At 42.8% G+C, this 12,805-nt stretch overlaps 1 protein-coding gene across 1 annotated transcript; it reads right to left on the bottom strand.

Moving 5' to 3' along the window:
* Nucleotides 1-820: 820 nt before the first annotated feature.
* Nucleotides 821-12,389, bottom strand: si:dkeyp-97a10.3 (uncharacterized). The gene is made up of 9 exons (XM_013911610.1): nt 12,316-12,389; nt 11,964-12,021; nt 7,202-7,549; nt 5,752-6,018; nt 4,303-4,590; nt 3,840-3,953; nt 3,606-3,664; nt 1,619-3,508; nt 821-1,223 (listed from the first exon to the last, which is right to left on the bottom strand). Exons 2-9 carry the CDS (start codon nt 12,001-12,003, stop codon nt 1,194-1,196), a joined length of 3,036 nt encoding a protein of 1,011 aa, XP_013767064.1. The 5' UTR covers nt 12,004-12,021; nt 12,316-12,389; the 3' UTR covers nt 821-1,193.
* Between the last annotated feature and the right edge of the window lie 416 nt (nt 12,390-12,805).

Genomic DNA, 12,805 nt, shown 5'->3' on the forward strand with positions numbered 1-12,805 from the left:
ACCCTTTGAACTTTTAGCCAGCACAAAATTTATGTGACACAATTCATTTCCAACTTTTTGTTACACATTTGGTGCAACGCAGTGCCCGAGCTGTTGGTTCTGTTAGGAGAAACAGAACTATATCAGTATTAAATAAAACATACAAAACAACACCACCGATATCAATTAGTGCAACTTATCATCAATATAAAATTATACCCTGAGTTTAAAAAAGGAAAAAAAAAAAGCTAATAACGACAATCTTTCATTTTTAATGAGCCGTCTATGAACCCGTAAATTGTTACACTGCTTTTTCAGCAGAAAGTGCGGCAGCTCAGGTTTTTGTTTTTTTTGTGCTGACCTCATTCGTGCACGGGTATGATTATTTTCCAAGTCATTTAAGTCACATAAAAGCATTTAATTAATAGGCGCCCATCCATTTGGGGGGGATCCCCCTCATAGTAAGCAGAGCATTATTTCCCAGCACCACTGGAGCGAATCCCTTTAATTGAGAAGTGTCATAAGAGGCATCTGTAAACAGAAGGCACAAAATAAATAGCTCCAAGTAAATCAAGACCACCCCGGCTGCTAATTTCATCATTCATGACTGCTCCCAGGGGCCGAGTCCATCTTGTGCAGGGTCCTTTCTCATTTATTGTTTGTCATTACTGGCTCAGGTAGTCACGGATATTCACGCAGCTACCTCGTGTGCATTTTATTTGGGCAGTTTAGTTGTTTAGTGCTGCTGATGAATAGATGAGAGGACATGAACTTCTTCAGGTCCTATGGATCACTGCACTTTAAAAAAAACAAAAAAAAAAAAAAAAAGGCCCTTGGCAAATTGTGATACATGTGCTTCAGAAGTACAAAGCAGTCCAATAACTGGGTGTGGGACACAGTGATTGTATTTCCAAAGGTTTGTTGATTATGGAGCTTTGTAGCAAGTGTAATTTTTTTTACCCTTAAAAAGGGTAGCTCGAACCTCCTTTAAGATAATTTCTAATATCTTTTCAGAAAACATTTCTCACCCCAGTCTTCGTTTTTTTTTTCCATAAAAAAATAACTGATTTCAGGAGTCAGTTATGACAGCGTTTGACAGCTTTTTAAAGTGCTAAACCCCGTGCAGTCAGTCTTGCTTGGTGGTATATTGGATCTCGTCTGTCGGCTGTTTGTTCACAGGACAGTTGCAGAGTGTAGTTTGCTGACATCTGTCATCATCTTGGTCTCCCTCTGTGAGCCTGTTGCTGGAGACACACAACAAGCCCTTCATTGCCGATGTGACACACACAGACACCAAAAAAAAAAGCAGGACACCTGACACACAATGCTACTTTAAAAACTGCCACAATGTCACAAACACTCGAGACTAAATACAATTTTACGGCACTGACAAACACTGTCAACCCAAAAATTGCAACACTTTTTAAGACTGACTGTCAAGCATCTTTCAAAAAAGACTGAGGCAGCAACTGTTGAGCAGACAGTGAAAGAAGGAGCAGGCATCGTATAAATGCAAGTACGCAGGAAGCAGGACAACACAGGCACAAAAGTGCACGTCAGAGACAGCCGCATGCTGGAAATCTGCAATATCAAACATATGGCAGCTGTTGGCTGCTATCGTGCTGTGTCTCACACTCACCTGCCTTTGGTGAGCAGGCTGGGCAGGCTGCCCATGGCCATGAGCATGAGCGTGGCCGTGCCTGTGTGCGGTGACATGCATGTGGCCATTCCGAGGTTGGTGATGATGGTTGGTAGGCATCGCGGTGTGATGGCGATGCGCATCAGGTCGCTGAGCCACTGGCATATTAACTGGAGGTCTTGGGGGCTCCGGGGCTCTACCAGGGGATTTATGGTGTTTGCGCTCTTTAGGGAGCGTTTGAAACTCTCTGAGGGGGATAACAGGAGGAGGAGTCGGTGGGTGCTGATCCCCAGCAGCTGGAGCTTGAGTCTGTGGTCCGGGGTGAAGCAGGGCAGCCTGGGTCTGCTGTCTCCGATTTTGAAATGTCTGAGCCCTTGCAGTGTGGGCTTTGAGTGCAGCCTGGGTTAGATTACTGGGTTTTTGCTGGCTGGAGGGATATGGGGCTGGAGCAGTGCCCCTTTGGGGAGCTTGACCAGCACCATGTGTAACAGGCTGTGTCTGTGTACCCACGCCTTGTGGTGCTGTTTGAACTGGTGCTGTTTTGTTTTGCTGAGCCATGTGTGCCTGTTGAAGATGATTAGGATCAGCCAAAGCTCTTGTGTCCGCACCCTGCGGTGCAGTCAGTCCCTGTTGTATGGTGGGTCCTTGTGAGACAGCAGAGTGGCCTACAGAGGCAGTGGGAGGCAGTGCCTGGGGGTTATTGCTGTGAGTGGCTTCCTGCCTGGGGGCAGACTGGCTACGAGGCGAACCTCTGATGTCTCGCTGAGCACTTTCCCTTTGTGTGTGGGGGCTTCTCTGTGTGCGTTGTGAGGACTCGTGCTGGGTTAAAATGCCAGAGAGTACCTGCTGAAAATCAGCCGAGTGGTGCCGCGAGCGTCTGTCAGCTAATGATGCATCTTGTCTGGGTGGAGTCCTGCTACGGGAAGCAGTTTGTCTCTGAGTTCGAGGCTGAGATCTGTTTGTTGTTCTTCCTTCGCGTATGGGAGCATGGCTGGTATAGTCTGTAGTATCACTGGTGTACTCAGATGATGTCTGTCCTCTGTCTTGCGTGCCGCTGGGATACGCTGGTGTCCCTCTGAGGAAATCCCAAGACATCTGTCGACGGGAGGAACTAGGAGTGGCCTCTTGTCTTCCAGAGTTCCTGTCAGACCTCCTGTGAGACTCTGGTTCCTGGTATGTTTGTGTGTTGGCATTCCTCTGTGAAGTGTTATTACTGTTATAATGTGTGTATCCAGTCGGAATAAGTCCTGGTTGATCTTGCTGATATGCGTTTACTTGAGCATCCTGGGGGTCACTAGGATAGGGTCTGCCACTTTGCATTCTGGGATTAGACTGCCCTGCAGGCATCAGGCTGTGTTGGATTTGTGAAGCGTTATTATTGGCTGCATTGGTAAAGGGAAAAGAAATGTCTTGCTGTGTCTGTTGGACACCAGTTGGATACGAGTTAAGATTGACATGAATGGCGGGCAACTGTGCATTGTTGTTCGGCTGGGTAGTTTGCGGCAGCGCGTTAAGGCTGACATGAACCGCCTGCGGCTGGCCGCCGCCCTGGGCAGGGCCAGTCTGTATGAGAATGTTAGGATTTTGCTGCTGTGTGTTTGGGAGTGTGTTTGTATTCTGAGCATCGGTCTGCACGAAAGCCGGGTTGTCAATGCCATTATGTGGATATGAATTGGTGTTCTGAATAGCATTGTGTAGGAGTCCATTTGTGTGCGTATGGCCATTGTGTTGGCGTGTGTCAGAGTTACGCAGCCCATTTGGCGGCAGTGTCTGCAGGTTGTCAAGGCTTTGGCGTGCAGCTCTGTATAAGCGGTCAGAGTTGTGTTGATAGAGGGGAGGGTTGGGACCTTGATCCAAATCCCTTCTACCATTAGGCTGTGGATCTGTGGGCTTAATGGAAAGACACAGAAAAAGGAAAAATGGAATGAGAACAAAAAAAGAATTGTCAATAAATCAGATCTGTAGTTAAAATTTTACAGGGGCTTACCACAGGCCTTTGATTTGGGTTGGTCTTTGGAACCAGCGCAGTTTCCCTTTGTCTTAATGCTTTAATAAAACAAATAACATTGCAACATTGCAAGGAAAAATTAATGGACTACTTTTAAAGTAAAGATGCTAATAAAGACTGTGATGAAAAGTGTTTTGCTTCACAAAATATACAATAAATTTTTTAAGAGTAGACAAACACAAGGTTTGTGGTCATACACACACACGAACTCACCCTTCCTTCTTCGCACAAGAAAGAAAATGAGCACGATGAGGAGCACGATGATTAAGATGCCCAGGAAAGAGCCAATCACAATCCCCGCCACTTCCCCTCCGCTGAAGCATACGTCTGAAATAGAAGGAATGGTGTCACAGGGGGGAGAATTAATAAAGATAATGAGTCTGGAGGCTCAGACAAACAAGAGGAGGCAAAGGAAAAAATGAGACAAGAGGAGGTGAAGATTCTAAAAAAGGAATGATAAAGTAATTGCAAAGAAAGAGGGGGGTGAGGAAACAAGTGAAAATAAAGGGATGAGTCGGGCTGGTTCACTGAATGACTTTGACCGCATTCTCAGCAGATCAATCTCCCAGGATACTTTCTGTCCCTCTCCTGTCGTGAAGACAGATATGAGGACGGAGTCCAAAACCAACTGTCATCATAATCAGTCAGAGAGAGGTCAGCGTTCACCATAACTCACCCACGATGGCAAAGACTGTGCTCTGGGTTGACGTGTTTCCAGTGATGGCGTTTCTGGCCGTGCAGGCGTATCGGCCGCTCTGATTTTTCGAATAAGTCTGAATGGTGAGCGCCCCGCTGTCCGGCGGGCTATTTGTGATAGGCTGCCCATCGAGTTGCCAAGAGAAAAGCGCAGGAGGCAGCGAGTTAGACGTACAGGTGAGACGCGCCGTCTGTCCCACCACCACGTCCCCTCCCCCGACACACTGCTTCGGGGTGTCCTTGGTCAGCACAGGGGTGTCAGGGCCATCTGGTTTGTTGATTATTAGAGGACAAAGTTATCAGCACCAGAAAGATTTACTTCACAAGTACAATGAGCACAGTTTTATATCTCAAAAAGCAAAGGCACGGATTATATGTTCAGCTGGAGGAGTTATCATTTTGTCAATTTTATTTTAAAGACATCAAGATAAATCACTCTGGTGAACTGTCTTTAATCTTGACTGCAAGTTATTCGGCTAATGGAGTTTTGCCATACAGAAAAAATAAGAAAATGTTCTCTCTGAAGGTTATTTTTACATGTATTGCATGACTTGCATGCCTGACAGTATAATTCGCTCACTGAAGTGGCAACTTTTGTATTTTTCTTCTTAAAACATGATTATAAGCTAGAACGAATCAAGTACGACTCAAATAAACATTGTGTATGTTGTTTATCGGAAATATGGATGGAATTTCTCCCACATGATGCTTGTTTCAAACCGCCATGTATTCCCAAGGACACTTTGGCAGCTTCAGTGTCAAAAGGACTGAACCACCAAGAATGCAGTTAGTGGGCAAACATTAACTACTACCCTAAACTCACCTGGTCTGATGTCAGCACAGCTTAACTGAAGAAATGCATTAATTTAAAAAAAAGATGGAAACTATTGTAAATATTTGCTTGTTATAGTTTCCCACATGCAGGCTTTGCAGATTTATGGTTGATTTCTGTTTCTGATTACTGCCCAGTTCACCAAACTGGGAAATTGTGGTTGAAATTGAAAAACTGGCCTGAATAATTATTGGAGAAAAAAAATAAATCAAGAGATAAGGTGACATTGAAAGTAATCATTAGCTGCACTTTCAGTTTTACCAGCTGTTATCAGTCTACAGTACAGCAGCCCCTGTGAATGAATACGTCTGTGGCTACAGAGGATGGGATTTATTTCGGACACACAAAAAATACACGTTAGATCTTTGAGGACACCGATCAGAAGCATAGCAGTTGTAACATGAGAATTACTGAATTACTGTTGTGATCGAGACAAAGCCAGAAGCACAACAATAAGCTTTTGGACAATGTTCTGTGCACTCTGAGTGCACTTCAGCATACTGTATGCAGTGCAATGGGGGTAAGCAGATAAGCTACTGCTATTTGCAGTGGCTACAGCAGATTAGCTTCCTCTTGTCTTAATCACTACAAACTCACAGTAGATAGTGAGGCTCTTTGTGGCAGTTTGGGCACTGACAGGGTTGCTGGCTGTACATGTGTACTCCCCCGCATCACTCCGTCTGGCTGGGTTAATGATGAGAGAGCCACCGGAGATGGTGATCCTGGAGTCAGCAGTGACTGTTGAGCCTCCTTTGCCCCACTGGACTGTAATCTCCGTCCCAGCAGTCCATGTACAACTCAGAGACACATTTCCCCCCTCCAATGGTACTAAAGGCACAGACAAACTCACTCCGGCTACGGCATCTATGGGAAGAAAAATAAACTTTACCAAAGAGCCGCAAAAGCAGAAATGTTGAGAAAAGATTTTAAAATTAACGACTACTATAGGTATGAGCCTGAGTGTTTGAGAGAGAAAGAGAACGAGAGGGAGCTCACTTCAAAAGTTGGAGTGACAGAACAATAGAGGGCAGCTTTATGTATCTGTTGAGGATAATTTGTTGTAATCAAAGCAAGTGAGAGCTGAGAAGGGACACCGTTCAGATAGAGGCACAGATGGCGAATAAGGGGGCAGACGGTGTGAGTGGTACCCGAAATGCCTCTTGGCGAGCAGCCTAAGTTAAATAATTGGAAAAGGAGAAGAGGGGGCATACGGATGGAGGAGGAGGAAGCGGTGACTAAGAGAGAACCTCAGCAGCTACAGCAAACAAACAAAAACATTCGAGCAACTACTAAATAACTCTAATCACTCCTGTTTTTGCAGATCACCTGTGAATCAGCAGCAGGATTTATATTTTAGCATTTTGGCTGCCTTTCATTTCAAGAGGAAGCTATGAACGAGTAAGTAGGAGGCTGAGAGTCGTGCAGAAGGACTCGGCTGTTCCATGACATGAACTTGCTGTGGTGAGTTTGGAGAATGTGACCTTTCAGCAATAATAGACTAGTGCCTCTAACAATTCGGTCTCTCTGGCACCCTATTAGCACTGGTGGTAAGAAGGTTGAGAAAATCTGTACATCATCCCTGCAGCGTGGGCAGCTGACTGAAAACAAAGAGAGACCCTCAGCTGTTCGGGCTCCATTACAGTACTGAATATAAATGAATGCAAATACAGTATGTACTGTATGCAAATGCAACGCTACATTTAGACTGCTATAATATCAAACATCTAAGAGCATGAATGCTGCATATTGGATGAGTTTTAATTAGCATAAAGCCCTGAGCCACTGGCTTCATCCCCTCCTCTTTTTTCATTAATTTTACCTCGCCTACTATGGGTCACTAATTTCATTATACCTCCCAGACTAATTCTCTTACTTCCCGAATCCTCCCTCTTCTCTTTTTACTCCCTGGTATTCCTCCCTAACATTATCGCTTCCCTCAAAACCTCTCTCCCCCCCACACACTCTACAAGCCCTCCACTTTCCCTTCCCACCCCACTTCCCAACCCTCTCTTAAATCAACTCACAGGGGCACTTCTTTATCTCTTACCAAACACTCTCAGCTGTACTGATCCGGTGTTCACAGACAGGTTTGTGTTAGAAGTGGGAAGCACCATTGCCTGGTAGCTTCCCGCATCCCGGAGCTGGGCACTTCCAATTCTGAGCGTGTTGGCAGTGATGGAGACCCTGCCCTGGAACTGCGGTGGTGGTTCAACCGTTGAGGTCCCTCCAGCCCACACGCCCAAAGCCCTGTTCTCATACAACCATGTGATGGTCAGGACACTTGGTAGGTTCAGCAATGTGAACACTGCATCAGTACCAGTTTGAGACAACACTGGGTTTGTCTGGAAATTGATCACCACCGGTTTCTGACCCAGTACACCGACGGGGAGGAGAACTAAACAAACAAACAAAAAAAGAGAGATATTTAAGATGCAGTGCTTACTATGTTTATCATTTCCATTTAGGGTGGAGGAAATGTTTTATATTTCAAACAACGTGCGGCAGAACCTGATAAGAATGTAATCTTTTTTTACGAAAATAAATATACTAGATAGTGAAATTAGCCGTCATCATAATAGCACCTGAGGACACATGACTGTTTACATCAAATTTCAGGGTAATCCAGGCAAAGATAAGCATAAACACGGTGTATTTTTTTAAATTAAATCAGTTCATCTCAGCATTTTTGTTTTGTGACCTTCTGCAGAAATTAGAAGAGTCTAGACAAAAGAGTCTTAGAAAAAACTAAGGAATAAAATCAATGTATGGCCTTTTTATTTCTTCCTTCCTCAATAATGAGTCATCAGTTCATTCAACAAACAAGTAATTTAAAACCAACATAAACAGCAAAACGGTTCTCATACTTTGATGGTGACGCATTATAGTGTCATTTGAGAAGCTGTGGCTTCGACCAAAACCAGAGACAGATGGAGAAAGTTCAAACAACTGCCTAGCTGAAAATGGAGAGCCAGTTTAACTATTGGGAAGAAAAGTCACCCTCCAAAAAGCCAGGCGAAAAGCAAGGCCATCCACTGCAACAGCCCACATTACTTAGATACTCCCACAAGGGAACGGGTCATGTTCAGGTCATTTTTCACTATGAAAAATTGGTCAAACTTATGTCTGAGCTGGATTTGGTTTCTGTTCTGTTTACAGCAACAACTAAAAAAGAAAGAAAAAAAAGAGAAAAATAAGCATCTAGTGTTGGTTACAGTAGCAAGTACTGAAAAGAGGGGATTCTCTTGAAAGTTAAAAATGCTATTAACAGTCCATGGGCAAATACACTCCCACTTTAGTAGGTACAGCTGTTTAACTGCTCATTAATACAAATGTCTAATCAGCCAATCACATGGAAGCAACACAATGCATTCGGGCATGTAAGCACTGTCAAGACGGCCTACTGAAGCTCAACGTGAACGTCACAGGAGAAAATGTGATTTAAGTGACTTTTAACATGGCATGGTTGTCGATGCTTGACTCACTGGTCTGAATATTTCAAAAACTGTTGATCTGCTGGGATTTTCCCCACACAACCATCTTTAAACTTTACAGAAAATTATCCAAAAGAAGAGAATATCTGGTCAGCAGCAGTTTTCTGGGCAAAAATATCTTGTTAATGTCAAGAGGTCAGAGGAAAATGGTCAGGCTGCTTCGAGCTGACAGGAAGGCAGCAGTGACTCAAATAAGGACTCGTTATAACCAAGGTATGCAGAAGAGCATCTCTGAATGCGTCAAACCTTGAGGCAGAAGACCACAGTGGATGCAACTCCTGTCAGCTGAGAACAGGAAAATGAGGCTGTAATTCACACAGGCTCATCAAACTTGACAACAGAAGATTAGAAACACTGACTGATGTAACGAGCTACAGTTTCTGAAGCAACAGAAAAGCATGGATCCGTTCTTCTTTGTAATAGGGTGGTGATGTTTGTGTAGTAATGCGGGGACTCCTTAGCACCAACTGAGTCAAAGCCGACCTGAGTATTGCTGCTAGTGTACCCGTTTTATGATGAGGTTAACATGTCGAAAAGCACAAATCATCTCAAATCATCTCCAAGAATAGATGATTGGCAGCCAGACTGACCCCCGGCTGCCAAGACTGGCAATAGTTTGTTCCCTGTATTAAAATAACCAGATCTCAATTTAACAGAGCACCTCTGCAGCAGATCAGGAAATTTGCATCACGGATGTGCAACCAACAAATCTGCTGCAACTTTGTGATCATATCAATATGGACCAAAATCTTTGAGGAATGTTTCCAGCAGCTTGCTGAATCTGAAGAATTAAGGCAAGCACTAGCATAGTGTCTGGTGTGTGTCCGCGATATAATAATGCAGATTGGTGAATAAGAAGGGGAAAGGTGTGGGACACATCTCTGAGCATTTTTGTTTTGGGAGCAGAATGGAATAAAACGGTAACATTTCTAAATTAAAATAATAATAATGAAAACTGGGGAAAAAAATGGTATTTACAAAAATGTTTAGGTTACAGAGATGCACCTACATGTTTTTGAGAATGAAAAGAAAGCATCTGCATTTTCACTTATATAGGGTTTTGGAATACTTCTAATAGCATAGTATTCTTAAATTTGTAGTTTTACTCCAAGGATCTGAGTACATCTTTCACCACTGCAGAGGAGAAAATCTATAGATACACACAGTGGGCTCAGGGGGTAAAAACCCATTAGTAAGGTACACACTCTTTCCTTCCTCATCGATTTCACACCATGATTTTTGGATTGTAAGTGATCCCAAACTAAACATCTATTTTGTGTTTTTGTTAGCCTGACTTATTGTAAGCCATGTCATAATCATATTTGCTGTCTCTCTTCACAAAATCAGTGGTGCATAAGCGATTTTTTTAAGCAACTACGTTCCAAAGAAAAACTGAATTTAAGTTCTTCTGCTGTTTGCATGTTTGTCAATTTGAAATCTGCATGGGAATAAAGAAGGAAATATGTGCTTTTGTCTTTAGCTACCATTCCTCTCTGTGTGTGTTTTGTGTTAGTATTGCAGATTGAAGCTGGAAAAGCCCTGCTGAATTTTCAATGCCTTTTTTTACTGGCATATAAAGCTTCTATGCGACAACACACCAGCCAGTGATTTATAGTGAATAAATCAATATGGTCCTGATCAGTCTCGCTGGACTGCCTTTATACGATTTTCACAGGAGAGCAGAGAATAAAATGACACCAGTGAAATGGCCTGTATTCAGGTTTCCCCACTGATTTCTTAAAGACAACAAAAGTGTTTTAGGCTTTTAGGTTTGTTGTCTTCTTAAAAAAAAAAAAAAGTCAGAATAAAGGCTAATGAGTCAGAAGTGAGAAATGATAACGAGTGAAGCAGCCCAGAGCTGATGCTTTCATGTGCGGTTGGAATGATTTTACAAGGCCGTTTTTACAAGGGCACCTAAAATAAGATGCATTTATGACATCATTAAGAGTTAGACTTTAATAAGTAAAGCCTGTCTAATAAATCACTATTAAAGTGATTTAGTTGGATACATGGATCTGAAATGAACTGCAGCAAAGAGTCCAGAGGCCATGCCAATTGCAGCAAAAGCGGAGTGATGATGAAACTTTCACCTGCAAACTTGCACCCAAAGAGGCTGGACTTTAAATCTGTGGGTTGCTCCAGTGGGTGTGGCGGTTTCTTTTGACAGTCCTTCTCGTTAAGTCACTTTCAGCTGAACAACATTTCTGGAGATGTAAACTAAACAGCTTCTTGTTTACCAAAGAATTTATCAGAAACACATCCACCAAACCGCAGGCACAAGAACTGGAGAAGTGCTTTCATGAGCAGTGTAGGTTGAATGAGAACTGTGTAGAAGCAGCTGCCGATAGCAGCAAAATGAATATTTAATCATATGAAAATGTTGATGATTATTACTTTAATAATTATCTCTCATGCATGAAGAACAGCCCTTAGTTAATGAACAAATTAAAATATAATTTACATTCCTGGCGCTAATTCGCTTTCAGAAGCTTGTTGCCTGATCTTTTTTGTTTTTGAGCAAAAGGTTTTCACAAACAGGAAACACAAGGCGCTAAGTGCGGCTGGCATTATTTTATATTTTTTTGCTACTATCAACAAACCCCGCGAAGAAAAATCGTGTTATTCTGCCTCTGAACCTTTTCTGAGCTCACTTGTTCCTGCTGAACTCATAAATCTTTAAAAACATTTCACAAATACATAGAATCACTCCCTCTCTCTCTCTTTTTCTTAAAATACAGTAGATCTAAAACAAACAAAACAACAAGAAAAACAGAAAAAAGGAAATGTAGTTTTTTGTTTTGTTTTTTTTTAAATAAAAATAACTGAAACAAGAGCAAACTTCGCCTTTCTTGGGACTTATGCAGGCGTTTGCTTTTTTATGTCATGTTTTCAAAACAATAGCCAGGTATCGATGCTACTAGTAGTCCTATTGTTCATATTATTGTTTTCAAAACCTGTAGACTCGCCCTTCCCATTAAAAGAAAAAAAAAAGACACTCTTCGTTCTGAATCACGAGATGAAAGCTCAGATGTTTGAGCCTGTAAGCAGGCCCTGAAGGCATCACGTCACTCAGTCGGCGCACCGACGGGAATGCAGCCGCGCAGGTTTAAGAGCGGTTAAAGGCGAGCTTTCTGCTTGAAATGCAGTTGTTTTAAAACGTGCCTGGAATACCACGGCGTCTTTTCCCCAGCCTTGTTTTCCCTCCACTCTCAGCACAGACTCAGTCGAAACTCTTTGGACTTTACAGACTTTTGTGAGCTGTTTGAACCTTGCACTCGGGACATGAGGAGAGGTGACTGTCAGTGCAAATTGTTTTACCTGCCAGCGACAAGCTGATAAGGAGCAAAGGTTGTCTCATGTCGTCAGTCAGGCCAGTCTGTTGGGAGATTAAAACATTAAAACCTTCACTATACAAGCTATATATATATATATATGCACACAATAAATGTATGCATGTGTGGATATTTTTAAAAATCCCTAAAGATATTCTCTCCGGTAGCTGGGATAGGTGTGGATATTTCTTCCAATAAATGCTGTGTGGAAATTTTATCATATTGTTACTGTGCTGGCTGGCTATACATCTAGTTCGGTTTACATCTGATTAATAAACAAACAAACATAAACATCTTAAATATAGCATGTAGTATAGGTTATATTATAATAGGCTTACCTCTGTATAGCCCCTTTGTCCACATATTAGTTTTGTGCTGTAAGGACGAAAACACTTGTCGGCTACTTCCTACATTTCTGTTCATACCTGTGACGGACACGCCTGTTTTCTTAAAGAGGACGCAGTCATTTGTTTGCGGTAGAACGGTCAGTGGGTGGGAAATAACTTTGAAGTAACAGCTGTTGCATTGCAGCGACAGCATTTGGAGAAAGTCGATTCCTTTCACATTCATCATTCATCGTCAAAGGAGCTTGCAAAGAAAAGCGTCTGGACTTCTTTAAGTTGCATGAAGACGTTTCACCTCTCATCCGAGAAGCTTCTTCAGTTCTAAGGTCAAATGGTGGAGAGTCCCAGATATAAACCTAGTGGGAGTGACCCCCCACAGAGGGACAAAAGGACCCCCTGATGATCCTCTAATCGCCTGAGCCAAGGTGGGAAACTGGGCGTGGGTCCCAATCAGCCAGAGTTTCGGGTGTGTTCATTGTGAAAC

This window comes from Pundamilia nyererei, unplaced genomic scaffold (assembly GCF_000239375.1).
Source record: "Pundamilia nyererei isolate P.nyererei 1_Seehausen unplaced genomic scaffold, PunNye1.0 scaffold00067, whole genome shotgun sequence".
Taxonomy (NCBI): Eukaryota; Metazoa; Chordata; class Actinopteri; order Cichliformes; family Cichlidae; genus Pundamilia; species Pundamilia nyererei.

What these genes read in the sequence shown, in the direction of transcription:
- si:dkeyp-97a10.3 (XM_013911610.1), bottom strand. Translation starts at nt 12,003, where the DNA reads ATGAGACAACCTTTGCTCCTTATCAGCTTGTCGCTGGCAG. An exon ending in AGTACAGCTGAGAGTGTTTG is followed by an intron (nt 6,019 to 7,201) that starts GTAAGAGATAAA and finishes TTCTTCCCATAG; the next exon opens with ATGCCGTAGCCGGAGTGAGT. An exon ending in AGCCTGCTCACCAAAGGCAG is followed by an intron (nt 1,224 to 1,618) that starts GTGAGTGTGAGA and finishes GTGTGTCTCCAG; the next exon opens with CAACAGGCTCACAGAGGGAG.